This window comes from Blennius ocellaris (assembly GCF_963422515.1).
Source record: "Blennius ocellaris genome assembly, chromosome: 7".
Lineage (NCBI taxonomy): Eukaryota > Metazoa > Chordata > Actinopteri > Blenniiformes > Blenniidae > Blennius > Blennius ocellaris.
This window is the reverse complement of record NC_137656.1, coordinates 23,873,510-23,899,996: the sequence shown is the minus strand read 5'-3', so window position 1 is coordinate 23,899,996 and position 26,487 is coordinate 23,873,510. Positions and strand designations below refer to the sequence as shown.

The window sequence follows — 26,487 nt, the reverse complement described above, 5'->3', positions numbered from 1 at the left end:
GCTGGCTTCACTTCAAATCCGAGGGAGGGAAGTCATCGCAGTGACATTTACCAAATAATAACCTCAATAGATAAGTTGTGGGAGACATTCAGAGCTCCGCACCGTTCAAATCCGGCATCAGTTAATGTTTTCACATGGTCTTCAGTATTCTGGTCATGAGTCTCATCCTGGCTTTAATCAAAGCCAGGATGAGATGTCTAGATGTGAAGCAAAGAAATCTGATTATTCCCACCCTAACAATAACCAGCAGAATCCCCATTAAGTTCTATTTGCACGGGCGCTTAAACACTTGCAGCAATTTAGAAACCATCACTATCATTTGTTTATTGAAAATGAGATCCATGTGCTTAACAAGAGGCTGAGCAGCATCAAACCCCACCAGCCTCTCACTCACTACTGTCAGCAATGAGAGAAGAGTGCAACAGAAAACATAATCATGTTCTTCTCTTTAACCAGTTTCAACGGAGCAGAACATGATATTTGACCCTTCATTATTGCACAACTTCAAAACTTAGTGTAAAAAGTTATTTTCTTCCCATCTCCTTTAAAAAATTTTGAATATATTTCAGCTGCACTTTATATATGAAAGGTGCTATTTGAGTGTCATTATACCTCAGTCATTAGTCATTATGGTTATTTTTATTAGTAGTAGTATCAGTATTTTTGTTTTTTAATACATGATAAAATAAATTGAAAAATGTCTGCAAAACAACAAGTTCTAGCTAGTGAAATCTTTTGATTTGGAAAAAATTTATCAAAACATGAGTTCACATCCCATATGCATTGTACAAACTGAAATCATCAATCAACATTACTACAGAAACTGGAAATGAAACGCTTTACCAAAGGAAAAAGGCGAAAGAATCAGTGTTATTATAATAACATTTACAAAAAAAAACAACCAAATAGTAAAAAAAAAAACAACCAACAATTATTGGGATATTTGCTCAACAATTTGATCATGGCGGCACGGCCCAGTTGGTACAGCGGTCGGAAGGCTGCAGGTTTGATTCCCAATCTCCACCTGCCTGCCTGCCGAAGTGTCCTTGTGCAAGACATTTAACCGCAAGTGGCTGCGTCTTGCATGGCCACAGCCTCCATTGGTGGGTGAATGTGATGAACGATGTCAAGCACTTTGGGGCTGCTGTAAGGCGCCAACGCAGTGAAGTCCGTTTACCATCACGTTCACAGTCAACGATGCAGAATTAATAGATGTTTTAGGCTGTTCATTTTACTGTAAATAAGCAGGCATAGTATTGTTACGGCTTGATCACTGCTCTTTTTGTCACTTGGAAAAAGTCACGAATGTGCATCTAAACAGCGTCCGTCTGAATCTGGCATCGGTAATTTACACACAGATAGATAGATTGATAGATAGATAGATAGATAGATAGATAGATAGATAGATAGATAGATAGATAGATAGATAGATAGATAGATAGATAGATAGATAGATAGATAGATAGATAGATAGATAGATAGATAGATAGATAGATAGATAGATAGATAGATAGATAGATAGATATTTGAAGTTGCCTCTTTAAAACATTTTGGATATTTTCATTCTGCCATCAAATGTGTTTTAACAGATGAAAAATCTTAATGGCAAACAAATGCTGTTTTTATGAAGGTATTAACTGTTGAGCTTCATGTTCAGCATTAACATGGCCTTACATCATCCCACACTTGCTTTGCAGCTCGTTCTTGTTCCCCACCGACCAGCAGCTGTCAAACAATGTTATATGATGGAAACTGCAACATGTTTGTCCCCCCCCCCCCCCCCCAGCTCGCTCCTGCTGCCGCCTGTTGTTTCTGGTCAACGGTCACTGCATCGTCACGACCGATAAGTCGGTCCTGCCTGACTGGCTTCATCCATAGCTTTACCCTCCTGCGCTGCAAAGCTAAGTGCCTCATGTGCAGTTTATTTCAAGTTTAAAGGGGGGGGGGGGAATGCAATTCCCATCACACATATTATTCAAGACTTTTCCGTCGAACCCAGTGTCCCACCAGACCGTGGCTGGATCATCTGACCTCCTGCTGGTGTTTTGTCCTCTGCGCAGTGATAATGGCAACCCTGAAGATCTTTTCTTGGCTCTTCTGCTCTTTAAGCTACTTTGGAGAAGCACTCACATACTTCCATCTATGTTTGATCCGGGCAGATTGGTTGATCTGCCATGCACCATGATGTTAATACATTCCCAGACTCAAACGGGGTCAAACTGCTATATTTTTCCACGAGACGCAAGACAACGTGAGAGATTCTGCTTACGTTGAAGGTTTTAGATTTAGAAAACGTTGCATTCCTAATCTGTCTGTCACTCAGCGAACTAGGTTCTACTTTCCCTCTGTTTAGCCATTAGAAACCCCATGACCTTTTTCTCCTTCTGATCATCCTTTCATTCATTCATTCATTCATTCATCCATTCTCTACATTCAGTTGGTCCAGTTGATGTCTGCGGGGCAGCAGCCGCTCTCAGCTGACCTTGGACAAAAGGAACGACACGGCCTGAATAGGCCTCATCGCAGGGCGAACATGAATTCAGCAATTCTTTTAATTATTGGCTTTCATTGTTCCTGATCACTTTATGGAATAGAGCCTTCATATATTTCTGACTGCCTGACAGAAAACGTTCCAAACTGCACGCTAACAACAGCTAAAGCGGCTTTATTAATAGTTCCTGTCATGAGACACAAAAGAGTGAAGCTGCTTTCTGATTTCAACATCTTTTGTGTTTATATTCCACTTCCACTTGTATTTAATTGTACAGTTTTATTTAAATATTTAGAACTTTGTTTTAAATTCTGACCTTTTATTTTTGTTCACATCACTCTTTCTGATTTGTATCATCCCATTCGTTCTCGTCGACTTTGAAGTTTCCTCTCTTTAAACATTAAACCAATGTTATTACATTTTAATGTATTTTTTCCGTCTCATTTTTAAGGCGCTATATAAATAGAGTTATATAGTATTATTATATGTGCTGTGAAAAAGATAGAGGGAGAGAGAACGTTAACCTTAAGATAAAAAAGAATCTCTGGGGCGATGGCATTTCTCCACACAGATCTCGACACAATCAAGCCTATCTGGGATTACATGAAGAGGCAAAAGGATCTGAGCCACTGAAGATCTGCCGTTAGATCTCCAAGACGTTTGAAACAACCTCCCTGCAGATTTTCTTCAAATACTGTTTGCCAGCACTGAAAATGATTTCACTTGTTTTGAAAGTGAAGTGGTGGCACCACACCAGATATTGGCTTCTCCCCGAATCTTATCAATTTATGACAAACAAACCAGCTCCACGTCCATTTTCCAAAAGCTTTGCTGCTATTGAGCAACTTTATGCCAAATGAAGGCTCTCACACGAAAAAACTTGCTTCTTCCACTTCCGCAGATGCAGATTAGTCACAACCTTAATTTTCATCCCTTGACTTATAAATAACTAACATGCATGTTAAATTAATGAAGTAAAGAACCACATGTGCATAACATCAAAAATCTCTTCTCTCTTTTTTTTTTAACCAACGCTCCAAATAAACTCTTTTTTAATGTTTAAGTGTCTTTATTGATGTCGTTTTCCAAACTTGTGCTTCAACATACTTGAATTGAGTTTGTCTTTTAACATGGTTTGAGTCCATTTAGTGACCAAGTCACTCATTAACTTTAGTTTTTTGGGGGTTTTTATAATTGCAGAAAGACATTTTATTATGAGATTTTTTGCAATTCTTAAAATACATTGACATGACGAAGCAGCAACTGAAAGGGAACATGCAGGTCTGATGAAGGTAGGCTAACTGTAATATATGTTCAAAATACATCAGAGATACTTTGCAATCAGCCTAAAGTTAGTGTTGGCAACAGTCAGACATATTTCAAGTTGCTCAAGTGGTCTCAGGTAGTTTGGGGATAATGAGGCGCTCCTCCGCCTCCTCCAGTAAACAGAAGTTCAGTACAATAGTGACAATTAAAGCTTCAGCTCTTGTTGACACTGAAACCAATGTTAAAACTGGACCCAGAAAGATACCACAGCTTGGAGGTTTTTCTAATTATTTCCATGTACGATAAAGGAAAAGAAGTCAATGAAACAGTAATTCAGCAACTCATTTACAGAGTTTAACCAGTTAAGATGTCTCAAAAGTTGTTAATTACATTAACAGCCCTCCCCCTCCCCACCCCAGAATCTTCTCACCTCCAGTGGAACTTTATGAGTTCTTCATTCTTCACAGCAATTCAATCGGCGATAAAAAGCACACATTTGCCTGTGATGGCGAGTGGCTTTTTATTGAACTCTAGAAGGTCTTCATGCCTTGTCTCTGCATATGTTTTGCATGAATTTATCGTATTTTACAATTCTAATTTGTCACTTACAATTAAAGCACACTAATAACAAACCCAGTTGGTAAAAAAAAATGTGCATTTTCAATGAACAAATAGTGGTTTTGCCATATAATTACGACTACACTGAGAGGGAGATGGAACTGATGACTATATGCACAAAGAGACAAAAACCAGTACAAGAAACCTTAGTCCAGCCAATACTGTCCACTCGCTGAAAAGCAAATCTACAATTGATGTAAAAACCAGTGTCGACCCCGTTTAAATCATCTCAAATTAATCCCGATTGAATTTCTAAGTGTCCCAAAAATTAAAAAGAAATTATTATTATTATTATTATTATTATTATTATTATTATTATTGCTGTTATTATTATTATAAGTTGTGTATACAAAATTAATAAATAGTCTAAAATACAGTGAGACTCTACAAGTCCAAAACTAGTTCACCCCTATATTAAAACAGAAATAAATGTAAATGTGTGTAGATCGAACTCCAGATAAAGAGCGTTGATTACCTTTATAAACTAGTGTAAAACAACGGCTTCAAGAACAACCTGAGATCTGGTTAAAAACAAGACTGAAACTATTTCAAATGCCTCAAGACGACCCAATAACAGCTTGACACAAGTTTACAGAGCTGGGACCCACTGCAGCCACACAGTTAACTTATTTCATCACTTTAATTTGTTTGCTTTCTATCAGTTTAGGCAAAATTACCCATTTTTATCTCATTGGTAATGTGACATGATAAATGACTGCTGCTGCTGACTAAAACAATCCCTTGTTGTGTTCAGCCTCTCACTAATGACATTAAAGCTGCACACTCTGTTCGTGACATCCCAAATTGCCCAAATAATGAGTGCACTCGTACTCTCTTCATTATTATGCGACCAAAGACTGTCACCAAAAGGTGAGTGAGCATGTGCCAGCAAGTCCATCTTCCTTTCTTTTCCCTGTCATGAGGATGAGAGGGGGTGAGGGTGACGAGCCCCTCCATCTTTGTCACCTTCCCTTTGGTTCTGTCGCCGCCGTTCTCAGAGGACAGCTGAATAAGCTCAGAGGAAGTCTCACATGTGGGGGAGGAATCTAATTCTCCACTTCCTCCCATTTTACTTCTGACCTTTTGGGGGGGGGGGGGGGAATACTGAACGTCAGTTACCAAGGATACCACGGGCGCTTCTTCGTTCGACTCGACTGGCTCTCCTCCAATTTGGCACGTCAAGTCAGCAGTTAGTAAAGTCGAAGTCCCTGTGCAGCCCCATTATATGTCATCATTTCATGGATCGACAAATGGGAAAGGACAGCGAAGTGGAGTTGTGGCCAAGTTGTTCCACAGTCACGAGGTCAGGGACTTAAAGGGAACAGTTGGGCACCGAGGTTTGCTCAACCTCCTACTGGCTTACTGACCTTTACTTTTGAGGGTCCAAAAACATCCACCATTTACCCTGATAGCTGGTATATCCACTGACTGTTACATCACCGTCGTGGATTTCTGGTGACATAACTCAGGTTATACACCTGTTTTTATACATAACTCTCCCAGTCAATATTGGTAATGGCCTCAGCTTTCTCTGCATTCATCTTTCTGATTGGTCTGATTGGTCATCAAAAATACACACTACACACTTTACCAAAGGTCTTAAGAAATATGACATGTCTCCAGTTATTGAAATCCTTAAATGTGTAGCGGCTTGGTTTGATACCCGATCAGGACAGTGAAAACGCTGGATCACCTCCTAAGACTCAAACTAGTTTAGTATTGTCCATAAAATGTACATAAGTGTGTACGCCAGGTCCTCAAAGGTAAAAATGAACAGAAATTGTTCAAAAAACAATTGTGTTCTGTGATGATTGCTCGTTAAAGTTTTAAAAACAAGAATCCAGCCGACTGCTGCACAACCCAAAATAATGTTCATAAACTATATGATGCTATATGATTTATGCTATTTATGCTGTTATATTTTATAAACATAGTAAAAACAAAAAAATGTTATATACAAACCTCTACTGCAAATATGGGTAACTTGCAGCCTGCAGATATACTATATTGTGGCATGTCAAACTATTTTGCAAAAAGACAATGCATTAATGGTTTAATCATGCATCATTGGGTGATGAAGGGATGATAATAACTTGTACATGTACATGAAGCATGTATCATTAATTGCCTCAAAATACTGCATTACTCGGTATAATTCAAGATTAGAAAAATAAAGTATCAAATGCATGGATAGTAAATAGAACAACAGATATTAGACCTTTAGTTTTCATGAATCCTAGTGAATTTGCTCAATAGCAGTTTGGCTAGAAAGACATTTCTGCAGCCCTACACATGAACAAAGTTGATCCTCCCTGACATTTCTGGCACAACATGTACCAGGAACTAAATGTATCTACCGTACACATATCCAATAAAAAAAAGGCTTTTTTTTTTTTTTTCGTTAAATCCTGTGAGAGTTTGAAATGGCAAGTCATTCCTGCAGTTGAATTCACTGTTCACCTGCTCTTAGCTGCAGCGAACCTTCACAGTTAATCAAAACATTTAGGAAAGCTATTTAAAAAAAAAAAAAAGCTCCCTATTAAACTGTAACTGTGAGTGTTTACCTGTGTTTCTCTGCTCTCACAACGAGAAAGATGTTCTGTCTCAAGTAAAGAAATGTGAAAACTGTCTTGCTGAAGCGAGGTCGACGCAGGCTCTCGCCCCGAGGCCCGTCGTACTTATAGAAAGTCCTTTCTGTGTTCTCCAACTGCAGTTCATAAATAGTATCATCGACAAAGACGTGAAACAAAAGCAGATGTGTCCATGCAGTTGTTGTCTCGATGCACGACAATTTCCATTTATTCATGATGTCATAACATCCAACCAGCAGAGCACGTGAGGTCCAGGAATGATTGTGATCTAGAAGATCTATTGACTCGACAGTGTGCCTCCCATCTTGAAAAAGCTTGTGCCTTTATTGAAAAGACTGTGAAATGTGCATCAATCAAATAAATTGTATTCTGCAAAGAAATGTTTAGATTTTTTTTTTTTTTTTTTTAAACATGCTGCTATGCTGCAGGTAATAACTCAAATTCAAATAGCCGCTGACATCAGCAACGCTGGTATTCATGTTTTTTTCGAAAGAGAGAGTAAATTGAATGTAATTTGATTTTGCAGCAGATGACATGCATGAGAACATCAGATATGGAGGTGGAATTCATGTTCCTGTCTGAGCACAGTGCGCAGTAACCAGACAAAACTATGACTGATCACAGGAATATTCATTACTGCAGCAATTTCACTGCTTTTATCTAATCTGTGCGCAAAGACGGAGAGGAAAGTAATTCATTTAATATTCAGATCCACAGTACTGGGAAACAAGCACCTATGAATGTACAGTAGCACTGTTGTGGATTCCCAGGATTTATTGCAGAGCAGCCTAATTTGAAAGACAGACAAAAAATAAATACCAGCATGGATGAGCAAACAGCTGCTACAGCGAGGAGGTAATACCACTGATAATGCTGATCTGCTGATATAAAGGTCACCGCTGTGTTGCCAAAGCAATGCACATAATGATGGGGTAGGAACAGTCGTGTTGGCAATAATGCTAAACTACACAGTTGATTTCATGAGTACAAAACAAAACAAGTCTGTGTGTTTAATCTCGCCTTCATCACATAATCTTGCTTAAATACCGAATCTGTGACATTTAAATAATTCATATTTTTATTGAAACATTTTTATAGCTTTTCCCTGTTGATTCCTGACATGTACGTTTTTCAATAGTTGGTTTCTCTGACTTTTGTTGCTAATAAACTTTGCAAACTTTGATTTTAAAAGGCTCATATTATGCAAAATTCACTTTCTAATGGTTTCACAACAGTAATAATCGTCCTCATACCTGGAATGACGCCTCAGAAGTGAATAAAGTGTGTCCTCTCTCTCTCTCCCTGGCTTGTTCCAGGTTTTAAAAAGTGTGTTGTTCCAACCAGCCAATCAGAAATCAAACCCTATATAGTGTCATCGGGGGTTTAGCCAATCACAATCAAGGCAGGCTCCTCCCTCTGACTCCTCCCACAATCAGGCAGTTCTACTCTGGCACATGGCACCACGAGAGGAAGCACTTCCTCCTCTTCCCAAGATGGGCATGTGTGGGCGGAGCCAGTCCAGTTCACACAGACACAGCAGATTCTGAATGCAGCTCCTATGATCCAATATTCTAATGGAGGGAGAATCAAGAAAACGCAATAAACTTTGAATGCAATGTTTTTTAACCAAGGAGATGCATATGAAAGTGGATAATATGACCCTTTTAAATAAAAAGTCATGTAAATTACATTAAACATTATTTTGTTGGGGGGGGTTGCATGTTTTCTCCAGCAACGCTGGTTTCTTGCCAATATGTTCAAGGAGACTCAAACATTGCCCACGGGTGCAATTGTGAATGTATTATTTTCTGTGACTCTGTGAATCTGTCCAGTGTGTGTGTCTTGCCTCGTTCATAGTCAGCTGGGAACAGTAAAAAGCCCCCCGAGACCCTCGGCTGGGGATTCACTGTCGCTAAACTCATAAATCCACCGTTCATAAAGCTTAAGGTTACATCATTTTAACTAAACATGTGAAGCTTGTTAGGAGACGTCTCACTCTCGTCTTGGGCATAGTAAATATAGCCCCCCCCCCCCCCCTCCCCACTGTCCTGCCTCAAAGGTGCTGCTCTTTTGTGTGTTTCTCACAGACCCACCCACACAGTCCACCAACACTGGCAAACTTTTCACAGCACCTGCAAGCTCATGAGTCACTCAGCAATGAGGAGGGTTGTGCATTTTACATCCATTAGTCCCCATTATGTTTTCCTCAGCAAAGTGCATAACAACATCTCACAGACGTTTTTGTGAACACCATGTTTCATTTTGCTTGAAACTTCTGATTGAATTGCTGTATAATTTCACACTTTTTGGCTGGCTGATGTATTTTCTCTTGCTCAGAGCCTCGAAATGAGGTGAACCAAACATGTTTTTTATTTGCGGGAAGATTGTGTTTGTCATTGTCAGTCTATGATTTACTAACTTGCTCATGAACATTGGAGTCTTCATGTTCCATTGATGTATGTGGAAAATGGCAAAATGCCTCAATGCCTTTTCCAGACAAGCTCACCCTCGTGACCGGTTGTTTACGTATGTTGTGAACAGTTGAGGTTATTGTACAAATTAAGGATTTAAAGCAGCACAGAGTTTAGGACGATGCTGTAGAACAGGGATTAGAAACTTTCTTCATTGTGAAAGTTTCATTCTCATCACCAGAGGGCTGAAGTGTGAACAAAAAAATGATTTTACATTAAAAAAAAAAGAGGGCAACTGGTTTATTGAAAGTCTCAAAATTGGCTTTTCAAGACTAACGTGCTTGCACTGAAAGATTTCACCTCAGCAGAGTGGCTTGAACTTTTACACATTTTGTCAAATTACAATCATTTATTATTTTTTTTTACAAATAAAAAACTGAAAAGTGTGTCAGAGAAGCATATAGTGATTTACACACACACACAAGAACACATATGGAGGGGGCTGATGGGGGCAGACGGGGGCAACCTCACGAGGTAGAGAGTGGCCCACTTGACCAACTGAGCCCCGGCCGCCTCGCGTCAGAGGTCACATGTCTGTGCTCCGGTGCTTTTGTCTGTGTTTTGAGGAAGATTACCTTGTTGTTGAAGTTTTGATCAGACCTTATAAATCAATGAGACCAATGAGGTAAAAATACTGTTCATGTGTTTTACTGACTGAATGTTATGATGCGATAAACAAGCTAATGGTCTAACGCAAACACCAATGACATGATTTGACCATTTCTGTTGATGTTTATCTTTTCTAACGTCCACCAAAGATGTTATAAAATCATCAGCGTATATTTATCTGTTTGTATGTCTTTTAGCCAAATTAAATCAAAACTACTGCACACATTTTGTCATACATTTTCCCCACAGATAGACATTCGGTCATGGAAGATTTAATTCGATTTTGGAGGTGAAACGGATTCTGGATCAGGATTTCATTTAAGGATTTTAAGGATTATGTCAAAACTACATGATTTTCACCAAACTAAGAAGTCAGAAGTCTCTGATTTCTCTTATTTTATATGTTATTCTTAAAATGTTTTCTAAGCTTCAGTTAGCGTCTTTAATATTTGTTTTGCAAGCAATATTTTGTAATTTATTGAACATTTTATGGGATAAAAGTGCATTAAGTTTAGAGTGCCTTGTGTCTGTGATTGCGTCTGGAGGAAGTAATAATTAGTGTTACTAAGTCATTTTGGTGAAACACTGAATGAAGTCTGAAGCTGCAGAGCTGCTGTCTCTTTCTGTCCTCCTCAAACAACCAACTGTTACATCTAACGTGACTATTGTCCAAAGATGCTGCCGCTAATGACTGTTTCTATTTTAATAAACTTCTGTTTATTGGGTAAAGAGCCCCTCGTTATTCATGAACTCTCGACGGCAACTTGACAGGTGTGGTAATGTGCATACAATTAGAATCATTACAATCTAATCATAGAATTAGACATTGTCCATTCAGCCTTTTGAGCACTAGCTGCTTAAATTAACCTTACACTGGCTGCTTCAGTGATTAGTAATTACAGGCTCATATCAAACCTGCCTTTTTAAGTAAGATTATTGAATATATAGTTTTACACAACTTGATGCATATATGGCAATAAATAATTACTCTGGAAGAGGTTTACTCAGTGTTCCTAGAGTCAGAAGCAAACAAGGTGAAGCAGCTTTTAGTTCCTACCTCCTCACTTGTGGAACGAACTTCCTAAACACCTGAAGACTGCCGACACACCCACTTCATTTAAATCAGGACTTATAACATCCTTATTTGTGCAGGCTTTTGAATAAAGAATAGACTTTACTTACTTAATTACATTTATCTTAATAAAGCTAATACATTATTTATTCTGCTTTATATGCTGTTTGTAAATCCCTTAAATGCTTTAATGTATTTCCTTTATCAATTTATTTCTTTGTAAAGGTTTTGTGTATTTCTTTTACGTCTTGGTGAAGTGCTGTGAAATACCCTGTGTTTGAATGGTGCTCTATGAATATATCTGCCTTGTCTCGCCTTGCTTCAAATGACATGTCTGCTGCTATGTCGGCTGATTTAGTGTTTCCCCTCATTGTCAATATTTTACCAGTGGTTTTCTGATCAAGGAAAACACATTTTACAACCCCCCCCCCCCCAAAAAAAAAACAAACAAACTGGTCTCTTGATAGGTCATCTAAGATATTACAATTGTTCCCATTGTTAAGAAAATCCTAAAGAAAAACCAATGCATATGATTAGATAGTTAAACCTTTCTAAAAAAAAAAAAACGCACACACAAAAAACTAAACTAGTAACAAATAGCAGTAACATGTACAGTAATAGTTTCCTGTCAGGTGATCAGGGTTTGGTCCACACAGTGGTAAAGTGGTTAACACTGCAACCCTCTCACATAACATTGGTTTTATTCTTTGGGGAATTTACATGTTTTCACTGTGTGACGGTTTTTACTGGTTACTTAACTTTCTTCCAACCGATGATGACAGCGTTGTCGTGTGTGTGTGTGTGTGTGTGTGTGTGTGTGTGTGTGTGTGTGCGTGCGTGCGTGCGTGCGTGCGTGCGTGCGTGCGTGCGTGCGTGTGTGTGTGTGTGTTCAAATGGGATTTTCTCTCCCACCCCTTGACCCTGACTTGGACAAAGCGTAGTAGAAGACAGATGGCTGAATGAGTCAGTTCACGAGGCTGACGAAACCCTAACAGCTACTGCTGACAATGGAGCTGCTGCCATTGATAGTGAAATATGTCATAGTCTAGGATGTCATAGGCGAGCGTGAGAAAATGAATAGAGCCTCACTGTGAATCACAAACAATTTAAGGCTTCCTGTAGCGCCACCGGCCGCGACAACTTTTAAATTATTCAATGAATATTTCCAAATTTACTTCCAACAACTGATATCTCGTCTCAATGGAGCTGATACTGACAATCCAATAGTACAGGCAACCTGTTTTAGAGCAGACGCACCTCTTTTTTCCTATGTGAAGTCTTTTTCTCGTCAGTACTGTGCGCGGCTTGCTCAACACGCAGCACCGTCTGTCAATGGGGTTTTTGTAGATGCTTTGAAGTAAAAATCCTGAGACAGCCCGATCACAGGTGACTACTACTAATAGCCTTTATACCGGGTTGTTTTTTTGTCAGCTGCCGCTTTCCTTTGGTCAAGGTTGAATATTTAATCTGAAATATTCACTCCATTGCATTTGATGTTACTTGGTACAGGAATTTCCCTCTTTCTATACCACACAGATCGGCATTTCAAAGAGCGCTTGGCTGCCTACACTTCACACTGACCCAGTTAGTTGTCAGTTGTGGGTTTCAGTATATTGCTCAAGGGCGATTTGGCCGTGATTGGTGTACCATAACTCAGTTTGCCATTTCACAGCTGACATACAAACTCTGTTCAGACTTTGGGATGTGAATCAGAAGCTTCTCAGCATCCACCTGACCCAATTAACAGGAAATATCTACTATCAGGTCACAATGAAGTGCATCCGATGAATACTTGCATGATACAGTACTTGTGGATGAGTCAAGAATTAACCGGCAAGTGCCACAGGAGTGAACATATCCTGAGAACGACATGTCAGTAGGAGAAATATGAGGCAATTAATTAAAGTCTGCATGTCTAAAAGGATTGCTGTTAAAAGCTGCTGCCTCTGGCAGCATTACAGTACGCTCCAGTGCAGACAGTTATACATAAAACATAAACACACATAAATGCTCTGGATTGGTCACTGGTTTAAAAAGTTACTTCTCTGTAAATATGAAGCCGATCACTCAGACTGACATTTTTAACGGACTATACAACCAGTCTGTCTGCCTTTGTGTGGCCTCATGCTGGTTCCAAGCTATGCAAGGACTTTTGTTTGTGCAGGGCGGTCATAGCGCGGTGCATCCACAGCAAGACGAGCCAGCTTCACCTTCTACCCACATCAGACTGGATGCATGGATGGATGGATGGATGGATGGATGGGTTAAAGGGTGTTTGAGCATGTGGTCCAAGCATTATTAACATTTTGGGGAACTATATCTGTTTACTGAACCAAATCATGGGATGCCATCTCTAATGTAAAGGTTAAGGTTAAGCAACCAGCTGTCATGCTTTATGTTAAAAGTCTCAGAGAAATGAATGTAAGTCAATGTGATGACCCCGAGCCTGTGCGCATGTATGTGTTTTACCTCACAGCTCCATCAACAGGAAAGTCATTATCTCCCTGCTCAATAAATGCTCATTGGTGCCTTGTTCAATCCTGATGAATAGTGGCCGCCACCTTTGTTATGCCAAAGAGAAAGCTTGATTTATGCCACAGTTAAGTCACTCAGCACTATGCCCTTTTCTGCTTCCTGTCCCCGGAGATGGCTGCGTAAAGAGGGTGACAAGGCACAAATGACAAAATTGAACTCAACTCTGTCCGCCGACTGCTAATCCATCATCCTGCTTGTCAAAATGGCACATGGAATTGTGACATACAGATTATGTTTTGTGAAAACACTTGAAACATCAATGAGGGGCTTTAAGTTCAGCGAAGAGAATGTAAAATATGATATTGGGTTCAGACAGATTCAACCCGACCAGAGAGGCCGAGTAAATTATTGAAGGGATTAGAAAAACAACCCAAAATAACACTTTTATAATTTTCAACCAGATGGATATTTTGCATTTCGATCCACGATGCCATATTATTATTAAATTAAAACGGTTCAGACTCAAGGACTCACTGATGAGTTGTGTAGGATAAATCTGATTTAAGTAGCACCCAACAAAGACAATCTCCAAATCAGCAAAGTGGATCAGACAGATGTGAGCTGAATGACAAACATTAATTCTTCTGCTTCTTGAGTTTCATCACAGCTCATTTTCCTCTCCCGTTCTACTTCTCATTGACTCACCATGATAATTATTAAACAGAGTGAAATAGGCAACACACCACTGCATCCTTCTCTTAGTCATCACAGGCCGATTTAGGTTCATTCCCACACTCACACGCAAACACTACCTTATCTTATCTCACAATCCATGAATAAATTGTATTTCACTTCATGTGCCTCTGTAAAAAGTCACACACAGTCAAACAGAAGGGAAACAGGACTGTGGTTGATAGTAGAAGCAACACTTATCAATGATTAACCTAAAACGCCTGCTCCCAACATGTTTATTTAATGGTGCTGTGAAATATTTCCATTGACAGCGGTTTTGCCCTAAAATGAAGTGCTTGTTTACACGGGATGAAAGCAGCCATGGATTTTAAATTTAAACATTGTTTCCCCTTCAGAGATGGAAGCGGTTTGTCTCCTTCGTATGAAATAGCTGTAGTGGTTTGTAACATGAAATGTGTCTCGTGTGGTTTCTGGAAACGCGGCGCCCGTCTGTAAACGGGTTGTGATCCCAGGACGCAGGAATTCGGCGTAGCGTCCTGTTTGGTACCGAAACCTGTCACCCGATTGAATATTCCTTCACGAGCATGAACTGCCTTTGATCTGGCCTCACAGGAGACGTCCAATCCGCTGCGTCTGAGCGTGATGGCCGACTAGTGGGAAGTGAATAGTGTTTCGGGGAGTGGAGCTCAGGCGTCACATCACATTACCGGAAGAAGCATCACCGAGGTCAAGTCATCTGTGTCTGCTGCCGCGGGTGGATGTTTCCCAGCTGCAGTGAATGCATGGCCTGTCTCTCTGGGGACAGACGTCCACACCAGCCCCACGGAAATATTATCAGACGTGGAAGGCAGGTCGATGTGGGATGCTGCGTGTGAACTCGGCCCATCAGTGACAAACCAGTTGGCAGGAGGGTCGTGAGGGCAGTGGTTAGTCTGCGGTCCGAGGGCCCAGGCCGGCACCTTGTCCTCCTTACAGGTGCGATCACACCTACACCGTCCCAGCCTTCAGTCTGAGCCTCAGAGGGAAAAGTTTGCTTCTGCTGCAGTTACGTGATATTGTTTCTTGACCCGGATCCCATCTTTCTCCTGCAAGTTCACCGGCGGTCAAGCCAGGCGATTACTGATTTCTCAGGGCCATATGGAGCCCCTGAAATCCTTCAGCCTCAAATTTTGTCAGACGTCTGGGTAAGCACAGAAAAAAGGACTCCCCCTCTCTTCCCTCAGTTGTGAATAAATCATTCATGTTTGACTTCTGAATCATTGAACATACAATATATTACTCTCAGTGCAGGCAAAAACTGAATGTAGCCAAAAGAGATACTAAATTTTTAGAGAAGTGCATGCAAGGATAGCCTGTGGGAGAGAAACATTAGTGGAACGTAACTTCTCTTCTAAAAACCACACAACAGTCCGACTGGACTCCTCTGCCATCACTGGGTCAATGCTTTGGTGTGTTACCTTCAATTTGCAGCATTGGCTCGTCACTTTAAGATGTTGGAGGTGATGAACAGGAAGTCCTTTATAAGCTTGGTTTTCACAGTTATAAGTCAACATTTACACCTACAGTGTGAAATCAATAGCACTGACGTGACTGGTTTCTCCTTCAATGTTGCCCATCATGAGTGCTATTGAGTGAGAACATATTAAGCAGGTACAAAACCAAGTTTTCTAAAAAGAAAGCTTTAACGATGTTCCATATTTTCTACAGGGTAATAAAAATAAATAGACAAATATTTGACAATGCTGTATATTTAACTTTGGACATACAATGTGACCATGTGAATTCTCTTTATCATTCAAGCTGTTAGACAAAAGTAGTTCTTTTGTTTAGTTGTGTTGGTTTTTTCCCAGAAACAGAGTTTTATTCATAATATAGGGTGCAAAATAGACAACAAAATATGTGAGATTAAACAATCTTTCTGTTAAGGTTTGGTTTAATATGTGTTTATTATTTTTGGTTGGATACAATGTGAAATATTGAAAACTCCTGAGTAGTATAGGTACTTTGATTAACATTTTACATTTCAGTATTTTTTTGATTTTCTATTTATCAAACTTTGATCACTCTCACCAGACACCCACAGATGCAGATGTATCCATATGTTTTACTGAAGCAGAAATAAACCCATTAGTATAAATATATATTTAGGTTAAAGTAAAAATGTTGATATTTCAGTGAAATAAAAACATGGGATGCTTCAAAACAAATGTTTTGAAATGTTTTTTGAGTCTAAAAGCAAAGATGGTGTTTGACTTTATAAATAGAAAATGATTTATTGAGGCACCGTAAGGACTTTTCTGGTGGTGCTGGTAAAATGCACATACATTTACACACGTAAACAAATACATCTTAATTACTGCTATTGTAATATTGCGCTTGTTAGCGTGGCTACGGCAGCTCAATTATGATTAATGACACAAATTATCATTCAACTTCTGATTTGGAGACTTTATCACTGAATGGACATTTTTATTATAGACTATTTATTATAGAAGAGACTTTATTACACCAAATCGTTCAACTTTAGCACTTTTCTTTTTCTTTTTCTTTTTACTGTAACTGCGAATCGTCTTCTTAGAGGTTGAAAGATATACGTGTGGAGGAGAAAGTAAAGTGTGTTCTGACATGTGGGGACAAATTTGCCAGAAAATACTTTTTTTCAATTAAGTAAACTGAAAACTACCACACTTTTGCCAACTCCACTTACAGATGCGGTTCAAGCAACATGAGGAGAGTTGAACTAAACTTTGTTTTCAGTTCCTGAGACAAAAAGTTCTTCTTCTTCTTCTTCTTCTTCTTAAAACAAGGTCCCCAGAATAGAAACTGCTCAAGTGTCAAGAGTCTCTTAAGCTGTCCTTCAACATTTGTTTAAATATTTAAAAGTGACAGCACAAACACATTTAGCAGTAACAAATTAGAGCATGTCTGAAGTGGGCAAAGCAAGTGAATGCACCAGTGGGTTTGTAGTCATTTGGTTCATTTCATGTTTTTTCTTGATGATTATGTCGCACTAATTTCCTAGCTCAACTGAAAATAAATGGCATGGGTCTTTTATCAGGCCTCATCATTATAAAAGGGCATTCCTTTTTTTTTTTTTTTTTACACATGATGTTTAGTGTTTTTGTCACAATGAGTACTTCTTCTGTGACTTGGGAAAGGTTGAAAAGAAGCTTCTTTTTTTTTTATGGTTTCTAAAGGCTTTGATCAGACTGGAAAGCTCCTGACAAAGAAAAGGACCTAGAATTTTGGGTGGACTGAAAAGCTGCAAAACACAAGACAACTCACATTCGGCAGCACCAATTTGCTCATATACCTGGTCCCAGGTAATATTTATGTCCATGTGTTATTTAAAACGTTATTTCACCATACATATCTCTGCCTCAGCTATTTGTGATCCAGCACCCCAGGTGAATTAATGGTCTTTTTTTTTTTCAGATATGCTATATTGCAATTTATGGAGCAGTAGCTCTGTGAGAATCCATCAAGCCCTGTCAAGTCCCTGCAGGAGCATAAAGGAATGACCACATACACCGGGGACCAGCCCATCACATGCTCTGTGTTGATGTATATGGTGTCTATCTCCAATGAACAATGAGAGGAGGGATGATAGTGAGTCAATACTGCTCTCTGCAGTAAGGCACCAAGGCTTCGGGGACTGAATAACCCCCAACAAACACATCTGGTCAATCCAGAGCCTAATTTGTAGCCTTCTCCGCTCTGCAGGCCTGTTTCACAAGGTTTGTCCTTGGGAAGCCTAAATGACAGGAGGGACCCCTAATTACAGCTAATCACGCATCTAATTGGCAATTCTCGTCTTAATGATTTATCTCCACGACACCCATTGTGAATCATATGCCAAGCCCAATCTGCATTGTAACACTTAAATGAGCCAGTTTTTGGCGGCGATCCAGACAAACAGTTTACCAAAACTGTCTGAACAGCTTGTGTGGAAGATGACGATACACTTTTGATCTAATACTGTTTTAAATTCACTGGATTCACTTGCTACTTTTGCACACTGATTGCTGGGTCCATCTGACCTTTTCCGTAATAACGTACAATATAAAAGAGACTGTAATACTAGTATATTTGACAACCTCTCAGATGAGAAGAAGAAGCACTTTTCTTGTATGTCCACTCACTTAACAGAAACGAGTCGACCAGACACTCTTTTTATGATGGAATAATAGACCTGTGTATATTTTTTTCTTTTCTGGATAAAAAAAAGGGGCCATTCCTTGACCCGGCTGCTTTAACAGCCACAGATGACATACAAATCACGCTGTCCCCTCCATTTGAGGAATACTCTTGAGACTCAGGCCACTTCATCCTTCTTTCCATCAAGCCCCAAAAAGCATTCATACTTCTGTCAGCTTTGCCACAGCTGACTGGAGTAATCACACTACCGCAGCATGATTCTGTGATCCAGTTCCTCCCATAAATCCAAGAACTCCACAGGCATACTGAAGTCCCTCGTGCTAAGATGATCCACAAGCAGGAAACACACATATCACTGGGCATAATACACTGCAGTAATAACACCTGATTGACAACCAGGAGGAAATAACCAGATCATCAATACCACAATAAGCTTTTGTCTTCATTACTGTAGCAGAACAGTCATACACCAACCACTTGACGTTTATTTCATTCTGGATTGCAGTAGGAGCAGTGGAAATGTCTCATTTGTCACAAGCTATCAGGCTCAGCTGTGCTTTTATGAGCACTGACTCCTAAAGAGCTGTACCTGAATAGGATCCTGATGGGTGGGGATGAGTGTTCAGGTTTTTACCCATTCTGAATGAGGAATTGAAAGCAGCTTGCTGTGAGGCATTTGGGAGCTCAATTTCATGAATAATTTTAGCACAGTGTTGATGCAAAACACCAGTGTGATAAATCCCATAATGTATGTTGTCAGGGAGCCAAACAGTTCAGTTTTCTCGGATGAACTTTACACACAGTGTGTGTGAAGAGAATTCCAACAGGGTTTGTTTTGAGGTTGTTGGGTTGTTGTTTTTTTAATTTATTTGTGAAGAGATGATGTGATAAAGAGCAGGTCTGTGAGGCATCAGCAGACACTTAGAGCGATTATAAATCAAGTGATGATAAAACCTAAGAGGTCGATGAGCGGCGATGAACCTTAATACAAAGACTAATTACAGGAAACACTGCTCATGCTCCGGTCAAGCAAATTAATTTAGCCTGGTATAAATTATTCACTGGCTGTGTATTAATTTACTGGTTGAGAGGCTTTGACCGCACAAACGATCGAAGGTATGGTTGATGTGGAATTAGGGAATTAAACGCCACTTTCGTGCGCAAAAACGCGCAATTACTTCATTAAGTTAGCTCACAGCTCATTGCTTCATTAAGTGCATGCTGATCTTCCCCTGCCTTCACTGCACTAATGTGGCTTCAGGCTACTCACAATGTTTTCAAAACGCATTTCACGGTCTCCTGCGAGTCATTTCAACGCACGGCGGACTTCGTGCGTAATTTTGAGCGCCGCTGCAAAATGACAGTCGGGCAGCTAACTTTTACGAAACTCACCTATCCACGCTGATCACACACAGGGTCATGATGGAGGCAGTGCAGCACATTACATCCATGCCGATGAAGATGTTGCAGAAGAAATCTCCAAACAGCCACTTGCCCCCGGTGAGGTCTGTCACTATGACAAACGGCATCACAACTATGGCCACGGACAGGTCCGCCACCGCCAAGGATACGAGAAGGTAGTTTGACGGTTGTCTCAGTTTCTTCACCACGCACACCGCAATCACCACCAGCGTGTTTCCCATCACGGTGACCGCGGTGATGATCGCCAGCATCACCCCGATGATGATCTTCTCCGGGCGCCCGAAATCCAGCAGCTGCTCCCCGCAGGACTCGTTCCACATGGCTGTGGGGCTGGTGGTGACGAGGACGTTGTAGAAGAGCTGCGGGGTGCCATTTGTAACTTCGGGAATATCCTCTTTCTTATTAAAAGTGAGCTCAATTCCTGAAGTATTGAACATCACGACGTTATCCCCACGGAGGCGCAAGGGACGCCTCGCCAGCGCTCTCCAATTACGCGCATATTTGGATGTGTGTCACCTGCGCTCGGCTCCTGCCCAGTGGTTTGAGATCGAGCGTTTTGCAGCTGCACCACATCGGAGCTGCCTACAATTCAGCTGTGGGAGGGGGGGGGGGGGGGGGGGGTTAAACGGTTTTTATGAATGATCCGCCTGGGGGGGGGGGGGGGTTGCTATGAGGACACCTGACTCATCTCTCGAGGAGGGGAAAAAAACAACAACTTTTGCATCAAAACAATAAAATAAGTCGCACAATCCAAAAATATTTGCTCCAGAAGTGTTTGCTTGTCAGAGGCGCATCACATGATGAATCCCACGGACTGTTTGGAGAGTTACGCTGCTTAAACCGCACCTCTCCGTGACGCATCACTTTAACGTAGACAGTCATACAGCACGAGAACGTGAAGTGGATTTAAGGAGCCACAAACTAGAAAAAACCTGAATTGTCTCGCTGTATTTCCTGTGTACACGTTTTTATTATTATTATTATTAATAATAATAGTAGTAGTAGTAGTAGTAGTATTGTTATTAGTATAGGTATTAGTGTTGTTGCTGTTGTTGTTGTTGTTGCTGTTGCTGTTGTTGTTGTTGTTGTTGTTGTTGATATCAACACCATAATGGCACACCATCTTCTCCACTGTTAATATTATCTATTATGTTCAGAAAAGGATGGTTTAAAACCCATGGGAGATACTCATATCTTGCACAACCCTAAATAAAGAAATATTCCTACTTGGCTCACATGCCTCTTAAATTAGAAAAAGAGACAGAAATAAACCTCATGGCATTTTGCCAGTGCCCTCAACAAGCACAAAATAGCCAACAAAGAGCACATTTTCTTTTGACATCAGGGGCTTTTTTTTTTAATGCGAGTGCTTTTCTCGGTTACCATGATGGCTGCTTGAATTCAAGCACTGGAGATAAATCAAAAGACAAAATCCAGCACAGTTGGAGATGTTCAGAGACCTTGAGGACATATGTAAACGCTTCCCAGGACTTCAGCTGCTTCTTGCATCAAGGTCCAGGCAGCAACAGCTGTGGTGCGTCTGTCCCCTCTGGCTCTGAGGGGGCCAGAGCTGATTCCCACAAATCCCCCATAGACTCTTGTATCGGCCACACACACACACACACACACACACACACACACACACACACACACACACACACACACACACACACACACACACACACACACACACACACACACACACCATCCCAAGCGAACCACCACTGCTGTCGCCTTTTACTCACCATTACCTAATACTCAGCCTGAATGACAGGTCGGTAATGATTGTCACATCATATTAATGCCAGTGACCATTGGCAGTTTCTGCTAGTCATCCTGCTGTCAGGGAAATTTGGCCCATTTAGACTGAGGACATTACTCGTGCGTAGGTGTCAGCGGATAAGGGTCAGGTTTCCAGGGTGGAAAGACTGTGAGGCGAACACTTGGAGCTTATGCAAAACAATCTGTCAGTGTGTCACTGCCTCTTTCAGCCCCTCGAAAGGTCTGGTATATGAGCGTTGAAAACACGTATGGATTACGCCTATAATGGCAAGTAGGTGAGAGAAAGCGCATTCAACCTTTAAATATATCCTGTGGAAATGGAATATTGTTGTCAATTTGCTCCTTCAAGTTGTTTTGTGTATTTATAAGGTCATTTTTCATGCATCGTGATCCACTTCCATCCAGTAAATCTGTCTTACCTGTAATAAACCACCAAGAACACTATTGATTCAATTTGTTGTTTAATTAGGCAAAATAACTGTGACCATGTTAAAAACAAAAACATCAGTGTAATTTGAATGTACAGGAAGTGTATGCAAAATGTCTTTTCATCCTTCTTGCTTGGAAGAACCACAGTTATTTGGATGCTGATTTACGAATAAATAAACTCCAGCTGCACTTGTGACTTTTGCTGGTTCCTTTATATTTGACAACTCAAAAATACAATGCAAAATATCAATGTAGCTTTTTCCATAACTCATTGCATGCTGGATTCAGTGTTTTCTTTTTTCTTCTTCATCTGCAACCTTTTTCACCAAATTTTCAACCACAAACCGCCGACGTGGCAGGTAGTGTCATTTAACTGAATTGTTTGAGTCCGGCTGTGCCTCTTTCATGAAGCAGAATAACGTTATCTGTCAGTCAATTCCAGTCCTGCCTCAGATGTAGATTATGACTGAGTGCACCCAGGTGGAGACTCTCCATCTTTATGGGCTCCAGGAAGACAGACATCGCTTGCTTGGTTTTCTTGGTGGAAATTTGAACGATTGCTGTTTGGGGTGAGGATGGCAAATCTATTGTTCCAGCATACTGAAAAAAACATGCGACAAGAAGAAAAGCTAAATAAACCCACAGAAAATGGTGCTTTACAACAAACTATGTCATTAGATTCATTCAGTCAATCAATCAAACTCATTTTATGAAGCAGTTTTCATACAGTAAAGATGCAGCTCAAAGGGCAAACTGGACCATCCGCCCACAGATATTGAATTATGATTATATATAGTTTACAGTGGCAAGCATTGCAGCCTTGCAATAAATATTGTTGCATTTAATCCTTTGACCTTCTCTCTCATCTGCAAGGAGTTTGAACATTCTTCCTATGCTCTGGTAATTAGGAAAAGATTAGCCAGTTGGGATAACTGCATCCTAAGGTGACGCACATGTAAAGGTATACGTGGGTGAATCTCTGTCTCTGTGTATTTTCCTCAGTGAGCTGGAAACCTGTCCCAATGAGGTTAATGTAGATTTCGATGATGGATGAGTGCTCATGTCGTTGAGGACAGTCTACACCTGAAGCCTTGTGGTTATTCATGTTACTTTAGACTGTACTTATCTTACTATCACAATATTTATAATCCTATTTTTATTTAAATCACAACCCTGAACTGAAACATGCTGAAATAAGATTCTCAGCCAACTCATGTCTGCTGTTGTTTTCTGAAACATTGTGAATGAAGTGCCTCCAATTGTTGGTCGGTTCAACAACAACAACAACAACAAAAGAAAAAATACCAGCAACAAGGAGAACAAGTATAAATTCACAAACATGTCAAACTCCTTTGGGCTGAGAAGTCCCAGCAGGTATTCAATTACTGACTACCACCCCCGTGAATCTGCCCAAATTAGAATGGAATAAAAGCACATCCGACTGCTCTTGTTGTACTCCTGCTCTTCACATTGGCATTTTGCCGTGGAGCCGTTCAGAACCACAGTGAACGAATGACAACGTTTCAACTGCTCCTTTTTGGGGTCGCCACAGTGTTGATGGTCAGATCATCTGCATCAAATGTGAATTGGCAAAATAATTACACCAAACGCAACCTGAACCCTGAAGTTAATGGTGGAGGGTCTTAATCATGACGTGACCTGTGAGCAGTCAAATTGTCAGGCACAACCTGATACTTCCGGAACTTGTAACACCCTCTCAATCCAAGGTTCACCATGTTTCTAATATTGATTCAGAAGGCTGTAACTGTTGCATATGTAAGAGTCCTCTGACATTTGGCTCTTCACACAGGACTCACTGAAAATCTTTAAAGAGAACATGTTCAACCTTTTATGAAGAGGATGATATCACAAAAGTCAAATAAGAAAATACTACTGGTATGCGTTATTTAGTTAGTTAGTTATTAGTAGGAGCAAGAGTCAATTTACCAGATTTGCATCTATTTTATGATTTACAGCTCAAATGTTTCATGTAAAGTGTATGTAATAATAAAATGGAATTGGTGTGTCTTATGCACAACACAGTGTTATTTTTGCAACAAAGATTTCTAAACAAACCTCGAAGCTGTATATTTTCATTTGTTTTACTGATACTGGGATTAAATTTGGTGTCACTGTTTTTTTCAATAGATTTTATTCAATAGAAGCACCACCTGTTGTTACTTTAAAGGCAAAATGACAAATCACATCAGTGCCTATGTAAATATGTATGATATGTTAAAGTTGAATGTTTTTTCATTATTTACACAAATTCTTGGAATATTTAAAGCAGCTACTATTTCGATGTATGGCAAAACTTAGTTTTCATGGATTCCGTGATTGTTGATGAGTCATCATTGTTAGTTTGAAAGGAACAGGGATAAACAAGGAAGGCACCAAATATTGTCACTCGTTCAACTGCAGAGGGAAAACTACTCATCGAGGACCACGTTCCTTCTCTCTGACGCAGTTACCCCAATCTGTCAATAGATGGCAATGGGTTCCTTTTTTTTTTTTTTTAAAGCTAATCTGTTTGCCCTTTATGTTTATCTGTTCTCCACTTTGAAAAAAAGAAGAAGCGGGGAAATAAAGACCAGCAGACTGGTTACTTTATGTAACAGTGATTAATTTATTCCTGAAGAGTTCATGTCAGAGCAAAATGCCATCACCTTAAAACCTCAGGGAGCCTTTTCTCATTATTTCAAATGAGTTTAGGACTAATTGCCAACACACCTGACCGATGACCCGAAAAACAAAGCTCTGTGGGCTCTTTTTTTAGTTTAGGACTGTTGAACTGCCTCCGCAGTTTTCTTGTTCATATAACTGCTCTACGTGGAAGTCAGCGGTTAACCTTGGGTATGTGGTGAAGCATCATTTCATTCAATCTTTGTACGATTGTTATCTTTGTAATTGTGCCAGTTTGAATTTTTCTTTTTAAATGTCTGAAGCTGAGAAGTTTGACAAACACACAATGCAGCGATTCATACAAACATTATGATTCACAAATTTGACTCAAACTTAATCAGCTATACAGAAAGTGTGGTGTTGTAGCACACTTTGAATTCATCAAATTAAATTGATCAAATCGGGCTTTTTTTGTTTGTTTCTTTTGGGGTTGTTTTTTTGTAGAAAGAAGACAAACAACCTTCTTTGCGCTATCTCTTGGGATTTTGTATTAGCTTGTACAAGGACTATTTCTGTTCAGAAATTCACAGTCATCAAGTTGTTTGTCTGCAACTAACTTCCCACAAACGTGTGATTTGTGTTTAACAGGTTTTATAGGTGGCTAAGAAGGAACTCTATTATGGTTGGTCAACTCGATGGAGAGAGGCCGTGGTTTTGACTTCCCTTGTTCGTCCATATTCCCTGATGAAGCTCTTTTACTGCTCCTGCATCGAGTCAATAATTTCCTTTCCCATTATATGCTGGTGTGGCAACCTTAGCCTCAAGGACAAGAACTCCCTCAGGAGGAAAATAAAAGAAGCCTCTAAAGTGGCTGGGTGTGTTTTAACAGTTTAATTTGTAATACTCAAGCTAAAAGGAAAGCTCAGTCCATTCTCAAGTATGCTACTCATCCTCTTGATCAGGAGATTAAGCTTCCTTCTGGCCTTCGTGTGGCAGTAACACAAGCCACAAAAGACAGCTTTAAGTTCTGGTTTGTGGCTACCTCGATGCGAGTTATAAATGCTGAGAAGGGGAGGAAGTTATGCACTGTGTTTTTTGTTGCTGTTCTTCATTACATACTGTGCTGCACTTTATCCTGCTTGCTGCTGTATTATATTTAATTTGTCCCGCCTTGATGCTTCTGACTGAGTGACTGTTTGCACTTAACCTGACTGGAGAACCAAGATTGCTGCTAATGCCCATGTCTATTTCCTGTTTGTGTGTATTTACTGTGTTTTTACATTCTTGTAACTGCTACACCACAAATCATCCTTCAAGGGACAAATAAAGTTGATATATATATATATATATATATATATATATATATATATATATAAGTTGATATATATATATATATCAACTTTATTTGTTAAGATTTTACTTATTTTATCTTAATAAAGCTTTTACTTTATTTATATTCTTTTTTGCGCCTTTCTTAATCGTCTTGTTTTAATGTGTGTTCTTTATTATCTTGTTTGAAAAACGAGTTTACGTTGCCAGCCAAAGAATGATTGGACGATATAAAAAAAATGATTGACGGAGGATTTAGCCAATGGATGCAGCTGACTGCATTAAATTACCCAATCAGAGCGCGGCTGACAGATGCCGGTCTGGACCGGCTTGAAAAATTTAAGATCAGTCAGTTCAGTTGGAGTTGAGTTGCTCTTTTAACGTGTTTAATTCTACTTTTGTGAATACGTGCGGAGGATCTCTGTCAGGTACATATGAGTTGCCTTATTATTCCTTTCA

General features: G+C 39.9%; 1 protein-coding gene across 1 annotated transcript in view; it reads right to left on the bottom strand.

The window, feature by feature from the left end:
- htr7c (5-hydroxytryptamine (serotonin) receptor 7c) overlaps positions 1-20,303 on the bottom strand; it is a gene marked incomplete at both ends in the record, with an annotated part of 30,265 nt that extends 9,962 nt beyond the window's left edge. The window contains one exon of the mRNA XM_080499809.1: positions 19,837-20,303. Within this exon, the coding sequence (XP_080355935.1) occupies positions 19,837-20,303 (467 nt within the window). The remainder of the gene's footprint in view (positions 1-19,836) is intronic.
- Positions 20,304-26,487: the final 6,184 nt, after the last annotated feature.